Source organism: Stegostoma tigrinum, chromosome 2, assembly GCF_030684315.1.
Source record: "Stegostoma tigrinum isolate sSteTig4 chromosome 2, sSteTig4.hap1, whole genome shotgun sequence".
Taxonomy (NCBI): domain Eukaryota; kingdom Metazoa; phylum Chordata; class Chondrichthyes; order Orectolobiformes; family Stegostomatidae; genus Stegostoma; species Stegostoma tigrinum.
The window spans coordinates 81,465,371-81,480,031 of record NC_081355.1 but is presented as its reverse complement, the minus strand read 5'-3'; the positions used below and the strand labels follow the sequence as shown (position 1 = coordinate 81,480,031).

Sequence of the window (14,661 nt, the reverse complement as noted above, 5' to 3'; positions counted from 1 at the left end):
GCTTTTCAAATAGAGAAAGCATCATAATGCAATAACGTATATCAGAATATCCCATCATCCTGTGTTGTCATCTTTTTTGCTGTGATTTAAATGTATATGCCTCAAAAAATGTCTGAATCTTGAGTTCTAACAATTGATGGGTTTCAAAACAGTAGGTGCCCCATTCACCTATTAATTAATGAGAGTTTCATGAAGTTGTAAGGGCAGATTTTGCTTTTGATATAATTTCTAGTTTGTTGATCATAAGAACATAAGAAATAGGAGGACTAAGCCATTTTGCTCATTGGTCCTGCTTTGCCATTCAATCAGATAATGTGATCACAATTGATCTGATTGTGGTCTTAATACCACCATCTTATCTGTTCCCCTATAACCCACAACTGTCCTGTCAATCAAAAATCTCTATAACATTGAATATGTTCAATGACTTAGCCTCCTTTGCTGTCTGTGGGAGGGAATTCCAAAGAAGTCCCTTTGTAGACATAGAGATAATGGGGACTGCAGATGCTGGAAAATCCAAGATAACAAAGTGTAGAGCTAGATGAACACAGCAGGCCAAGCAGCATCTCAGGAGCACAAAAGCTGACGTTTCGGGCCTAGATGAAATGTCAGCTTTTGTGCTCCTGCGATGCTGCTTGACCTGCTGTGTTCATCCAGCTCCACACTTCGTCACCTTTGTAGACTTAAATGTTTATACCACAGAAGGAGGCGATTTAGCCCAACATGTCTTTACCAATCAAAAAAAAGTTACTACTTTCCTGCTTTTGCGATGTAGTCATGAATGCTATGGCTATGCAAGCAAATATGTAAATACTGCTCCAATGTTATGAAAGTTTCTAACACAACTACATGTTCAGGCAGTGAATTCCAGAATCCTACTACCCTCTGAGTTAAAAATTTTTCTCCTTAACTCTTTGCTTAGGGTTATACCTCCTATTTTAAATCTGTACCCCATGGTTATTGACCCTAATAATCATGACTTGACTACTAAAGTAAAAATTACCTTCCCATTAACTGTGTCTTTACCCCTCACAATCCTATCCAACTCTATCAGAAATGTCACAACCTTTACTCTTTCAGTCTAACTAAGAAACTCCAGCCTTTCTGGAGACAGCATCCTTTTAAATCTCCTCTGCACCTTCTTGTGTGTAATCACGTACTTCTGATTAATGCAGTAACCAGAAATGCATGTGGTACTCCAGTTGAGACCTAACCAGCATTTTATACAGTTTCAGCATAAGCTTCTTGCTCTTGTATCTGATGCTTTAGAAAATAAAGACGTGTCCCATGCCATCCTAAACTACTTAATATTTAAACTGTACTCAAATTGTTTTCAGATGTTACCACAGTCAACATGTGGTATTTTGTTTTGAGTGGTTCACTGCCATTAGTTTGCCTTTCTTGATACAGTGTCTGGAGCCTGTGTAATTGTCACTGGTAGAGGATAGATCACTAGTGAGTCAAAAAAGAAGAGGCACTTGCTTTACGTAATAAGGTAGCTTAGTGCATGACATCAATAAGTACAGTTTATGCTAACTTTCTGAGTGTAATTACTATGAATACTCAGGAGCTTTACAGAACACATGTACTGTGGCAGGATTTGAGCTTGTGGTCTCAGGAGCATTAGCCAGATTGCTGGTCCGGTACAGTTCCTATTATCTTACCATCTCATTATACAAGCTAATAGAATTATAAATATTACATGCATTTTTTAATGTGCCAGAAGATACTTTTTCCTCTTAGTAGCAATGATTTAAGGCTTTTATTAGATGGTAAAAAATTCATTAACCTCCTCAAGGACTGACATTGCATGGATTCTGAGGACTGTTCATAACGCATAAAAGCATAAAGATGGCTTTGGCGTTCTGTGGAGTAATACAGGGAAGGTCATAGAGGCAGATTGGATGACATAGAAAATTACTGGAGAACTTAGGGCTCACATGGATGACCTGGGTGACTTGGTGAAAAGCCGCATGACACCAGGTTACAGTCCAACAGGTTTATTAGAAAAACAAACTTTGGAGTCTCACTCCTTCTTCAGGTGTCAGTGAGAGAGGTGATATTGGACACAGAATTTATAAGCAAAAGATCAAAATGCCTTGGAACTGATGCGTTGTTGAACAAACCTAAGATGGCTGTTAAATCTTTAGTCAGTTAGAAAGGATTAATACGCAAATTCCCAAATTTCTTTCAAATCACTGCCCTGAGATAACTAAAGGTTTTATCAGTCTATACAACACTATACACACTCACTCACATGCACGCACACTTTCTCACGCAAACACACACACACACTCTCTCACTGTCTCACACACGTATTCCCTCACACTCACACACACATCCTCTCAAACACACACACAGACACACGCACAAGCATAAATCTATGGGCTGAATATGCGTCTGTAGCTTTGTATTTGCAGATACATTCTATTTTGTTCAAAAAGCACACAATTTGCAGACACAGTCAGTCAATGGGGTATTTTATAAATTCCTGCTTTGGAAATAAAAACCCGTCTGACTCCAAGTTAATACACAAATTCTCAACAAGGGCTCACATCTAAAATGCATTGTCTGACCTGAGAAGTCACCTCTTATACACACTGATAAAACTTTTAGTTATCTCAGGGCAGTGACTTGGGATTTGCATTTTAATCAATCGAAAAGTACATGTCCTTTTCAACTGATTAAAGATTTAATGGATGGAAGTCAGCCGCCATTTTAGGTTTATTCAATATATTTGCATCAGTTGTACGGTTTTTTGATCTTTTGTTTATAAATTCTGAGTCTTGATGCCTCACTTCCTACCCTTGATGAGGGAGCAATGCTAGGAAAGCCAGTGTTTTCAAATAGACCAGTTGGACTATAACCTGGTATCAAGTGATTTTTGACCTTTTCTAATCCAGTCTAACACTACCACCTACACATCATGGGTGACCTAAAGGGGTGCTGAGGTGAGGAGGGTGGGGTTGAGTGAGGTGAGGAGACTTAGTAATGTTATAGGGTTTGGAGAGTAATGGGAAGGTCTGGCTGTCATTAATGTTAGAGTATTTCTCAATAGCGTGTATGTTATAATTATTGTGGCTTAGAGTGAGACAACTGTTTAAGGCATCAAAGCACTGACAGAAAAGAAGTCCATAAGGATAAATTTTAACTCGTCTGAAGTAGGCAAAAGGATTTAAATTGAAAATGATGAAAAAGCATACAAAAATGCACAAACAAAGCTCAGGTTCTGGTGAATGGGAGAAATATGAAAAACCAACAAAATGTGACAATGCAGGTAGTAAGAAATATAAAAAGGAGTATAAAAGATAATCTGCAAATATAAAAGTTACAACAAATTGTTTTTATCATTTCTGTTAGGAAAATATGTGTGATTAGGAACAGCATTTGTCTCTCAAACTGTCGCCGATGATACTGCCGAACAAAATGGTGATTATTAAATAGTTAATTTGCATCAGTAGTTATAACAGAATAACATGTTGGATATCCCAAGAGAATGAAGGCTGAAGCAGAGATGGGATTTTGCCAAACATTAAATTCAACAAAGCATTAATAATGATGGAAGGAATAACATTAAAGAATGACTGAACACCAGGACCAGATGGTTTCCACTCCAGGATTTTAAAGAACTGTGTGAGAACATTGCTAATGCTCTAAATGCAATCTTCCAAAGTTCGCTTAATTTGCAAATTGCTTCTTTAGAGTGTAAAATGGAGCATTGTCTCTTAAGGAAACTGAAAGAAGGAAATATAGAAATAATTGCACAGTTAGCCTAACCCAGGAAATAGTCAATCTGTAAATAAGTATGGAGTGTTTGAACAGTTATCAGGAGACAGAGAGAGAGAGATAGACAAAGAGAAAGAGGCAGACAGAGAGCACTATCATGGATTTGTAAAAGGGAAGGTAAGCTTGACAAAACTAGCTGAGTTATTTTGAAGAAATAACAACTATAGTGGTAATGTCAGTTAATGTTATTTACTGGACATATAGGCAGCATGAATAATTGTCTCAATGTTGAAGCTCATGATATTGAAAGCAAATTATTTCCATCGTTAGCAAAGATGGTGGAGGACAAAGGCTTCTGAGGCAGGAACTTGTCTGTTCCATTCACTTTTATTTCCATTTCTTTTCTCTCTTTTCTCAATCTTTTTCTCTTTTATTTTGCTCACTTCTTGTTGAAGAGCTCAGTCATGGTGATGACATCAGCAGCTGCGAGTGGGCCCAGGGCAGTATAGAGGGAGCAAAGTCAGAGATGAAGTTTGGGTTCCTGGTAGCTGCTACATTGACAAGGCGGCCCTAGTGCTGACTCAGGGGTGTTGCAGCAGAGGTGAGTTTGAGTTCCCTGCAGTGTCTGTGTCCGGCGCAGTTTCATGGGGGCAGTGGCAGAGGCAAGGTTGGGCCCAGTACTAGACCTGGCTGCATCAGCAGCAGCTGCATGGAGAGGTGGCCCAAAATGGACACATGGCAGTGGTGGATTTTGGGCCAGTGTGATAACCGCAACATCGGTGGCATCTGCATTAGCGGGATCTAACAAGGACTCATTGTGGTGAGTGTGTTGGTGGATGCAAGACGGCGCCAAAGTGTGGCAACTTCCATTCTAGCCATGGCGATGTGGTGAAGCAAACTCATGCCTGATCACCAGTGCTACGGCCCATGGCAGACCATTCAATGACAAGGACTGTAAAGATTAAAATAAGATTAATCTTATATTTTACTTTCCTGCCTTTACGTTCTATGTTTTGGTTTATTTTTGTGTGTTTCAAGGTGGGGTGTCTGAGAGTGGTGACACTATGCAACACTTCTCACTGTATTTTATGACACAATACATATGACAATAAATAAATAAATTGGATGTAAGGAGATAATGGTCTGGTGTACTGATTGGCGTGATATGACAAATAATATCTGCAAGGATCTAGAGTAGGGTATCAACTGCTCACTATTCATTATGGACTGAAATAGTTACATCGAATACCACATATCAATATTGCCTTTGATTGTTTCCTCAGAAATGTCATGAACAGTCCAAATAGAGATGTAGAATTATACTTTAAATTGTGGGAGAGACAGGGAAGGAGTCGAAGTAGTAAGAAATGTGGAGTTATCTTAATGTTCCAGGATGATCCAGGAACAGTGAGCAGTTTTTGCAGACTTATCTAGCTACATTTAGTAGTAGATTTATAATTGCATAGCAACATCATGAGAAAGCTAAGTTCACCTGTTCAAATTTTTGTGATATTTTGCCCATCCAGGGTCACTTAAGATGCACGGGACACAGCTCGGGGCCGAAAGTAATCCCTTCCATGAGTTTCTGCGAAGTACAATGTGTGATGATTTGAATGATCAAACAGGATAGTTTAATGTATTGTATCTCAGCATCAAGGTTACAAGTTGGGAAGATGAATGGGGCCCTATGCATGAACATATAGTGCTTGGGACTGCGGGAATCCCTAAATGTGTATTGACAAAAAAACATAGGCTTTCTGTAGCATGTAGTTAAGAACCCATTTTCCAACTTTTCAAGTAATGCATCAAGGAAGAGTTTGTTTGATTGCTCCATTTTGATGGGAAATTGTAGTGCAGGCTGGAGTTCATTGAAGTGGAAAAGAAATTCTTTGAAGCAGCTGTGGATTCAAATGCAACAAACATGTCATCTTCTTATTGGTATCATGCAAGGAGTTAGATGTTAGTGATCTTTCCATGTGCTTCTCACGGCATCCAATATATAGCAAGCACTGAGCCTAAAGGGATCCTATGGTAACTCTGGTATATGCAGTGTCATTAAAGCTGAACTTAATGGCATAAGTTTTCAAGTTTATGTGTTTGATAAAGACAGATTCATTCAGGGAACACATATCGATTAACAATTTTGGGAACTGGAGAAAGATTTAAATGTGAGATGCAGTAGTGAGTGAGGAGAATGATTACATTCTTTAAATTGCTACAACTTATTGGAGGATGGCCTTTGTTGAAAGAATATCTTTATGTTCCAGCACTTGGAAATGTGAATATTATATCGTCAAAAGCATGATATTTTTATGTTTTGAAGAAGTGAGTTTACAAAACAATGTTTAAAATTAAATTGACTGTCAAGCATAAAAACCAAAAGCACTGCAGATGCTGGAATTCAGAAACAAAAAGAGAAATTGCTGGAGAAGTTTAGCAAGTCCACCGGTATCTGTGGAGAGAAATCAGCATTACCATTTCGGGTCCATTCGACCCACTTGAAGTGAAACATTAACTCTGATTTCTCTCCACAGATGCTGCCAGGCGTGCTGAGCTTTTTCAGCAACTTCTGCTTTATCAAGTGTAAAACATGATATCTTTGTTCAAACATAGACATAGTATTAGGCCTTTAATGTTTCTAAATTAGATTCTCACAAACATCAATCTGACAGTTGATCAATCCAAATACTAACAGCATAAAATTATCTATATAACAACTGTGGTCAATACTTGTAACTACAGTTATGCATATATGGAGAAACTTTCATTTTTTTTCTCATTGACCACTTCACATGGAATTGAAGGAGTTAATTCAGTTATATCTAGTTTTTTTCACATCTGTGTATTTGGTTGCAGTCCCTTAATAGTATAAATCTAGCTACTGTATTATGTTATTCAAGCGTATAATCAAAAAGGGTGCATTAGGAATATTTAAGGTGTAAGTTTTATTTTACACTAGATGATGGGAGCTGTGTATACCCATGAAAATAACATTTTCTGTTTGAAAATGTGTACCAGAATTATACCGTTGTATTTTATTGATCAGGGTGAATTGTTTTTTGGACTGAATCTTATGAGATTTTGGCTAACTGTCATTTTGCCAAGTTTTATGGAGAGTTTCTCTTTGCAAGGCTGAGTTAGTTTTCTCACACGAGAGTCCCAAACCTGCCTCATTAACTACATACTTTGTGCTTATGGCACCCTTTCGGTTTGTGATGGCTGAATTCTACCACTTGCTGTAGCCAGAAGAACTTGCCACTGCCTGGCTATCCTGGAATAGACCAGTGTTCCTGGCACTGGAGCAGTTATTTAACAACTGCTGCACATCAGGACAAATCTTTGATTTTAAGGCATGATCATTTTGTTGATGCACATGCAGGGCGTCTGCAAGATCAGCTGCTGGAATATGGCACAGGTGTAACACCATAGGGTGGTGCTGCACAGCAATATGCCGACCCCCTCGGAAAGGTTACCAATGTTCCCTCTAGTGTTCTGAGGAAGGGTCGCTGGATCCGAAATGTTAACTCTGATTTTTTCTTCACAGATGCTGCCAGACCTGCTGAGCTTTTCCAGCAACTTTGTGTTTGTTCCTGGATATGTATGTCCGCAGTCTGTCTGATGTTCCATGCATTGCCATTAATGGGAAGCTAGAGGGGACGGTGCTGGTGACTACTGACAACAAGCTGTTTGGCTTTGAGTCTGTGCTAAAAGGCAGGACAGGGCAAGGCAGGGATGCAGTGAGCATTGAAATAGGTGCATGATGAGTGAGTTCTAGAAGGGCCAGCACACAGAAACATCTGTAGGTGGACAGGAGATATGCCATCATGGTGCAGACAGCTGGAACATGTTGGATGTCAAGGTCTGTGGCCATGGGATGAATGTAGTAAGTGTTCTGAGACGTTGGTGATGGGTGTCCATTTTTTTGGTCTAGAGGTGTAAATGATGAGAAAAGTAACCAGGTACGTGCTCTGACTTTCACTTTGACAATTCTTGACATCTGGTTTCAATGTGGAAGTTCATAGAATTGGCACCTGGATATGAATGAAGTGAGATTGGGTTAATGAATTCCTCCTCTTAACGTCAAAAATTCTTTTGAAAAATGTGACTTGCTGCTCTGGACAGCAAGAAAAATCTCATCCAACTTCTCACACAATAGTTCTCAAAAGCCCATGATGTTCAGGGCCTTAAAATTCCATCCATTATCTTTCTTGAGTGTAAGGTGAGTTTTTGTCTCTTGTTTAGATTATGAACTTAGACCACAGGTGCCACTACATAATCAATTTATGGAAGAAGCTGGACTCTGAGACATTTCTTTAAAATGTGGTGGTTGTTATTATTGTACCATGTTTTTTTAAAAAGAGATAAATGTACATGTTATAATTGGGTTTAACAGGAAGTGCGATGATGCCGATTTCTCTTGTGTTACCGTATTGTGTCAGTGGACCATGCTAGGAGAGGTTTTTAATTTTAAAAACAATTCAAGTTAATCCTTGTTTTAAGGAAGTTCTTTACCTTATCTTTAAGGGAAACTGTTACATTGCTTTATTTAAACATGAGTTAACATAAATTGCCAGTCATATTGTGGTGGAGCAGATGAGCATTAAATGCTTGATGCATGAGAGACACATGAGACTCATACAATGAATCATTTGTAATTGAATTAGCTCCTGAACATCATGAAGGTTGAGTGCCCATGGCAGCTCAGGGAATCTGTGACTGAGGTGTACCACCTGCTTAATGCGGACCTGCAGGGACAGGTCACCATCCGCAATTTTCTCCCAGTGGCAGCAGAGGTTACTAATCCCCTCAGCTTTTTAACCTACAAGCTTCAAGACACTGGGAAGCAGCAAGTTGCATCACTATGCTCTGTTCCTGTTAATGCGTATTGCATACACATTCCAACTATTTCCTGAAAACTGTGCAATGAATTATGCTCCCAATTTTGAGTTGCTGCACATGCAAAACCATGATTATCAGTTTAAATGCACCCTGAAGAAATCACTGAATTCCTGGTGCTGTAACAGTGATGAGCTCAGTTCTTTGTAAGGTGATTCTGACTATCATATTACTCAGTGGCATCAACAATGTCTGCTGTGAATGATCTTGGTGTCAGTTGATGCTCAGATGTTCCTCTGTTGCTTCATTGGATTATTCATGACACATGTAGTGAGTAGCTAGTACATTACGAATATGTAAGCTCAATGATCTATTTAGTCATTTGAGTACTCAGATTCATAATTCTTGTGATAACTAGTGATGTGTGTAGGAACACCGTTATGTGTCACACAAATCATAGCATATCCAATTAATGCAATGCTTTCTGTTTCTATGCAGTATTTCAGCCAACAAGCTTAGAAATAATTGGCAAAAGAAAACAATACATATTCAAGATTGAATATTGGCCATCATTGTTGCTCACTTGATAGTCTCCTTTGTCACAATTTATGTTTCATGCTGGCATGAGTTACATAAGTTGGAGAGCATCAAATTAGGTTGAACCAGAGGCAATAAATAGACTTAATTTTCATTTTGATGCTAATAAACTCACAATACATAGAGTGGACTCTTGTTCAAAAATACTGTATTGCTATTTTGATTGATGTCTCACGTTCATGTCGTTTCTACCAATCCCATTCTCCCATAATCCACACCGAACGGCCCGGGAAATACTGTCCCAAAAGGTGCTACCCGACATGGAGACCCTCAAAGTTAATAAGCTGAAGCTGAATTCTATATTGGGAAGTGGCCATGATGGGACCCTGAAGAGATTTTGGAGCAGACAGCCAATAAAGGTACTGCCTTTCTGAATGATCAGACCTGGAGTCAGTCAGAAAATTCAAGTGTTGGGGTCATGCTTGTTAACTGAACACAGGCGCTCTCTGAGACTCAGGCATTTGGCCTCCACAATGTGATGGAGACTGTATTATAAACAAAATATTTAACTTTTATTTAAAAGGGTGTAAATAAATCACTGTTCCACATGGGGTAAAGGGTTGAGGTCTGGGTGGGAGTTGCAACCTCTGTACAACGTGGTGCTTCGAAAGCACACATGCTGGGGAAAGTGAAACGGTTTAAATGATGCTGTCCCCAAGTCCAATATTGTGTAACGTTAATTTATCTGCTTATTCAATCCCCTCAGAATTTGAAGAATATTCTACTTAAAAAAAGCAAAGGGATAAATTTGTTTTTTTTGTACATTTCCTAGTATTATTCACCTACATTTGAAAATGCTAATCGTAATGTTGATACTCCACCAACCAACGTAATTATGCTGAAAATAACACAAGGTCTGGCATCACAGTCTCCCTTCTGCAGGATCTCACTGCTGTTTGCTTTGTTGTCACTGTTCCATGCAGTTTTTCCTGTCTGGAATTTATCAGCTTTTATGGTATTTTCCAGCTGGCATACTTCCAATACCTTCAAAGGATTTAGGTCTTAAGCCATTCAAATGCTGCTCATTGAATTCAGCTCAGCATAATTCAGATTTCAAAGAGAATGGGTTTGTTAGTGTTCAGCATTTATTTCCTAATCGATGCTGCCTTAAACTGCAATGTTAGAGAAGTTGAGGGTGGGATGTCATATTAGAAATCTTTGATTTCCTGTAGTTATGACTTAGATGTTAATGGGTGGTCATTTAGTTCAGTCGGCTGGACAGTTACATTGTGATGAAGGGTTATGCCAGCAATTTGAAGTTAATTTCCATATTGGCGGGGGTCACCATGAAGGATTCTCCCTTCTCAACCGCTCCCCTTGCAGTATGTGTAACAACCATCAGGTTAGGCTCACCACTAGTTGAATGGTTAAGGAATATGTTGAAATAACCTTTCTCTTTAACACTGTTCATAAGCAAGATAAAACAAATGAAAGCCTTCACCTTCTGTTTATGACAATCTGTTTGTGGTAATCACTGTCAACGAGTGATCATGCAGCAGCTAAATTGAGCTTCACAGTAAATATTTGCCAGTAGTTTGTGGAGCTTCTTGAGTGAGTATTTATGGTACCTATGCTTTACCTTTTCTCTGTTACAATGGAATGTGGATTAAGATTCCGATGGAGTTCCAAACGTAAGTAGATGACAAGTTAGATAGACATTTGTAACAATTCAAATTTCAGTCGTTGCTTTAGAAATGCAACCTCTTTTAATTTTAGAGGTGCTGAGCTGAAATATCGATGACACAGAATGCTGAATTTGAAGGTAACCTGCTTAGTTTACATTAATTTATCTTCACTATCTTTCATGACTGGGAAGACCAGGCTCTTAGTAAGATTGAAATTACAACATTCCAATAATTTCTGTCATGATATGAGGACAATTTTCATATATTATTTATCTGGTTTGTTTTTGACTTTGTACTCAGAGCATATTTTTTCAATCCTGCAATCACTGCCTCTCTTTGTAATGGTTAGTGAAGGTAACATCTCAAGTACCTTTAATCATTATTGGTTGTAAACCAGTCCAATTCACACAAATCTTACAATATGCCCTCTTAATTCTTGGCTTGTTATGTTCAGAAGCATCAACAGCTTTTTAATGCCTCCGTAAGAGTCCATTCTTTACCTGTTAGACTCGTGCATCTTTGGAAGGTATTTCAACTTTGTAGAGACCAGAGGGCCAATGATAACCTGTTTAGCACATGCTGTTTTGAATTCAGGAGTGGTCATGTAGTTCCAGAAGATAACCTATAAACGTAGGAAATATGAGCAAGACATAGACCTATAGCATTGTAATTCTGAATTTTCAATACAGTCTCTCAGCATGAAAGTTGCTTCCTGCTAGTAGTGCAGAATTGCAGAGTCATATATCTTTAGGACAATGTGTTGCTACATTATAAACGGCCATATTCACTTGCGCAAAAATAGCAGCAGCGTCACTTCATTATTCAGATGCCCAACAGTGGACAATAATACTGAAGGTCCACGAGTTCTATTTGAAAATTAGAATGAAAATAGTTTTATTCACAACCCTGTCCTTGCCATATGTTTTGTTTCAGCACATTTTTTTCTTAGATATGTTGAAGGTAGAGATTGTTCCTCATTTCCCCAACTGAGGTCATTGTTTCAAAAATAGCATGTCACAGATTTGTAAATGAAAGGAATAAAGAAAAATCTGGATATTGCACAAAACAGTTGAGATCCTGAAACTAAAGATTAACATTCATACTCTTATATACATGTGTCCAATTTATGATTCTTGTCAATTCATATAATTATTTTCTTTTATGATTGTATTGTATTTAACAAAACTCGTACGCTGTACTGATATTTTTGATGAAAACAGCTACAAATTTGTTTTTTTTTCATTATCATAGGAGCAATTTTACTCATAAAGGGTATCAAGATTTAAGTTCAGGGGATTGTTAAAATTGGTCGAAGTGTCAATGCACCTTGAAGCCAGCTCCTGTTGGCTAACTTCTGGGTTTGACTCGGGTCTGTTTCAAAGTCTGCACATACTAAAAGTGGGTAAAGGTATAAAATTGCTTATATATAAACTTTTGGCACATTTTAAACTTTGCTTTTCATTTAAACTTTGCTTCACACACATGGCTTTCCCTAGCTTCTTGAAGTTTGCCCTTGAAACCAAGGCTGGATTTCTGAAAGGTCATTCATGGAATTAGTAAAATATCAGGCTTAATGGCCTCAATAATTACTGAACCCCTACAGCAGTAGTCCCATGTCCTTCTGGGAAAGAGTACTTGTGGTGCAGAGCTATTTTAAAGGTATTTTAAGGTCTCCACATCAGGATGGTTGGTTTTATAATGTCTGGCAAAGAGGAGGGTGAGCATTAGTAGCAGCAATAACCTGCTGTGAAAAGACCTGCAGGCTAGTAGGGAAGAGAACTGAAGTTGAGTGGCAGCAGCTGGTGGTCAGCAGAGAGGGAGCAGCAAGAAGTGCTGAGTGAGGAGGAGGAGGCGCTATCCGTGTATGAGATAAAACACAGGTTTAATTTCCTTGATCACTTGGATGAAATGTGTATATAGAGTCATAGAGTCATAGAATCGCAGTATGGAAACAGACCTTTCGGCCCATCACATCCATGCTGACCGAGTTTCCCAAACTAAACTAGCCCCTCTTGCTTGCATTTAGCTCATATCTGTCTGAACCTTTCCTATTCATGTACTTGTCCAAATGTCTTTTAAATGTTGTAAATGTGCCTGCGTAGACGGTGTATTCCATGTATGAACAATGCTCTGTGTAAAAATGTTGCCCCTCAGGCACCTTTTTAAATCTTTCTTTTTTCACCTTAAAAATGCCCCCTAGCTTTGAACACCCCTCCCCTAAGGAAAGTACCTTAACATGCCCCATATCAGATGGTGGTGGACATCTGCCACTCAATAGCAGCCTGCTGGTTGTGCATTACCTGTGGCTCCGAACGTGACCACTGCCCTCAATATGTTTGCCTCTTGTCAGTAACACTCAAACACACAGAAGTTCGTAGAACCTACAGTCTGGGAACAAGCCCTTCAGCCCAACAAGTCCACACTGGCCCTCAACATCCCACCCAGACCCATCTCCCTATTACCCACCTAATCTACACATCTCTGAACACTATGGTCGATGTAGCATGGCCAATCGACCCAGCCTGTACATCTTTGGACTGTGGGAAGACTCTGGAACACCCGGAAGAAACCCACACAGATACCAGGAGAACGTGCAAACTCCACACAGCCAGGGGCCTGAGGCTGGATTCAAACCCGAGCACCTGACACTGTGAGGCAGCAGTGTCTAACCACTGATCCACTGTGCTAATGAAGGTGACTGACAGATTCTTTGTGAGGGCCATGATTATGCAAACTTCAACAATCATGGTGACTCCATTCTATTTCTGAAGTCCAAGTTCCCTAATCTATCTTTGAACCTAATGGCAGACTTGAAGAATGGCTGACTGGCTGTGATACCTAAGAGGAACCCTGTTGCATATGGATCTGAAAGGATTTTTACATGGGACAGATATGTCACTGGCTGGGTCAGCTTTTCTTTTCCATTGCTACATGGCCTTGAGAAGGTGGTTATGAGCTGCCCTCTTGAACTGCTGCAGTACATTTGGTGTAGGTACATTCACCATGCTGTTGGGGATGGAAATCCAGAATTTTCGCCCGGTTATACTGAAGGAACAGTGTTATTTCCAAGTCTCAATGGTGAGAGGCTTGGTGGGAATTTGCAGTTTGGTGATGTTCTGACATGTTATGCTGATATCATGTGGTCTTGTGGGCAGAAAGGTTCAGGTTCACAGAGGAATGAGATCTAACATTTGGTCTTCTTCAAAGTCTCTGTGACAATGTGTGTCATAACAATATACACTATAGCTAGTCGCTTATTTTATTGACTACAAGAGACTCTCCCAGTTCGACCAGGAAGTGGCTTACCTCCACCACACTAGATCAAACAGACCAGTAGGCTTCTAAATGGTGACAGCAGCTGTCATCATGAACAGCAGTTGATAGTGATCTGACATGACCTTACAATTAGATGTTATCAACAACACACAAAAACAATGCCACAAATACCATGTGAGTACCAGGTGAGTCACTGAAGAAGTGATCAGCATGCTGAAGGTGCACTCTGGTACTAGGGCAGGCCTGGAGGTGTTCATTTTGCCAGCTTTTGTCTCCATAGATTGTGGTATGCTGCAGTCTGAACAGCATTGCCCAATAGCGAGGAATTGGAGCTTCATGACAGTCAAGCCATTGAGAATCTGTGGTCTATGGATGACTCTGATGGAGGACGATGAAGATGGTAGCCTCAGTGCAGCACTAGCTGTTCACATCGTTGCCTGGGGTGTCAATGATTAATCACACAGTTTATTTCTGTCACTGGACTGATGCCACATGAACCACTCTCCTGTCCATTCCATTGCACTGACATAAAACAATATGCAAACATCCACCTGTTGATTTGTCAGCTTTTCAGATAATCATGCCTTCCTTGTCATGAAGA

The 14,661-nt window shown here is 39.4% G+C and overlaps 1 protein-coding gene across 7 annotated transcripts in view; it reads left to right on the top strand.

Annotated features, from left to right (window-relative positions):
- Positions 1-14,661, top strand: part of LOC125466294 (neurexophilin-1) — a 135,034-nt gene that overhangs the window by 99,904 nt on the left and 20,469 nt on the right. For 6 of the 7 annotated variants that reach the window (XM_048560653.2, XM_048560626.1, XM_048560616.2 and 3 more), the window contains exon 3: positions 9,408-9,518. The exons of the other annotated variant lie outside the window; for it this stretch is intronic. In XM_048560653.2, the coding sequence (XP_048416610.1) occupies positions 9,408-9,518 (111 nt within the window). The remainder of the gene's footprint in view (positions 1-9,407; positions 9,519-14,661) is intronic. 7 annotated transcript variants of the gene reach the window in all.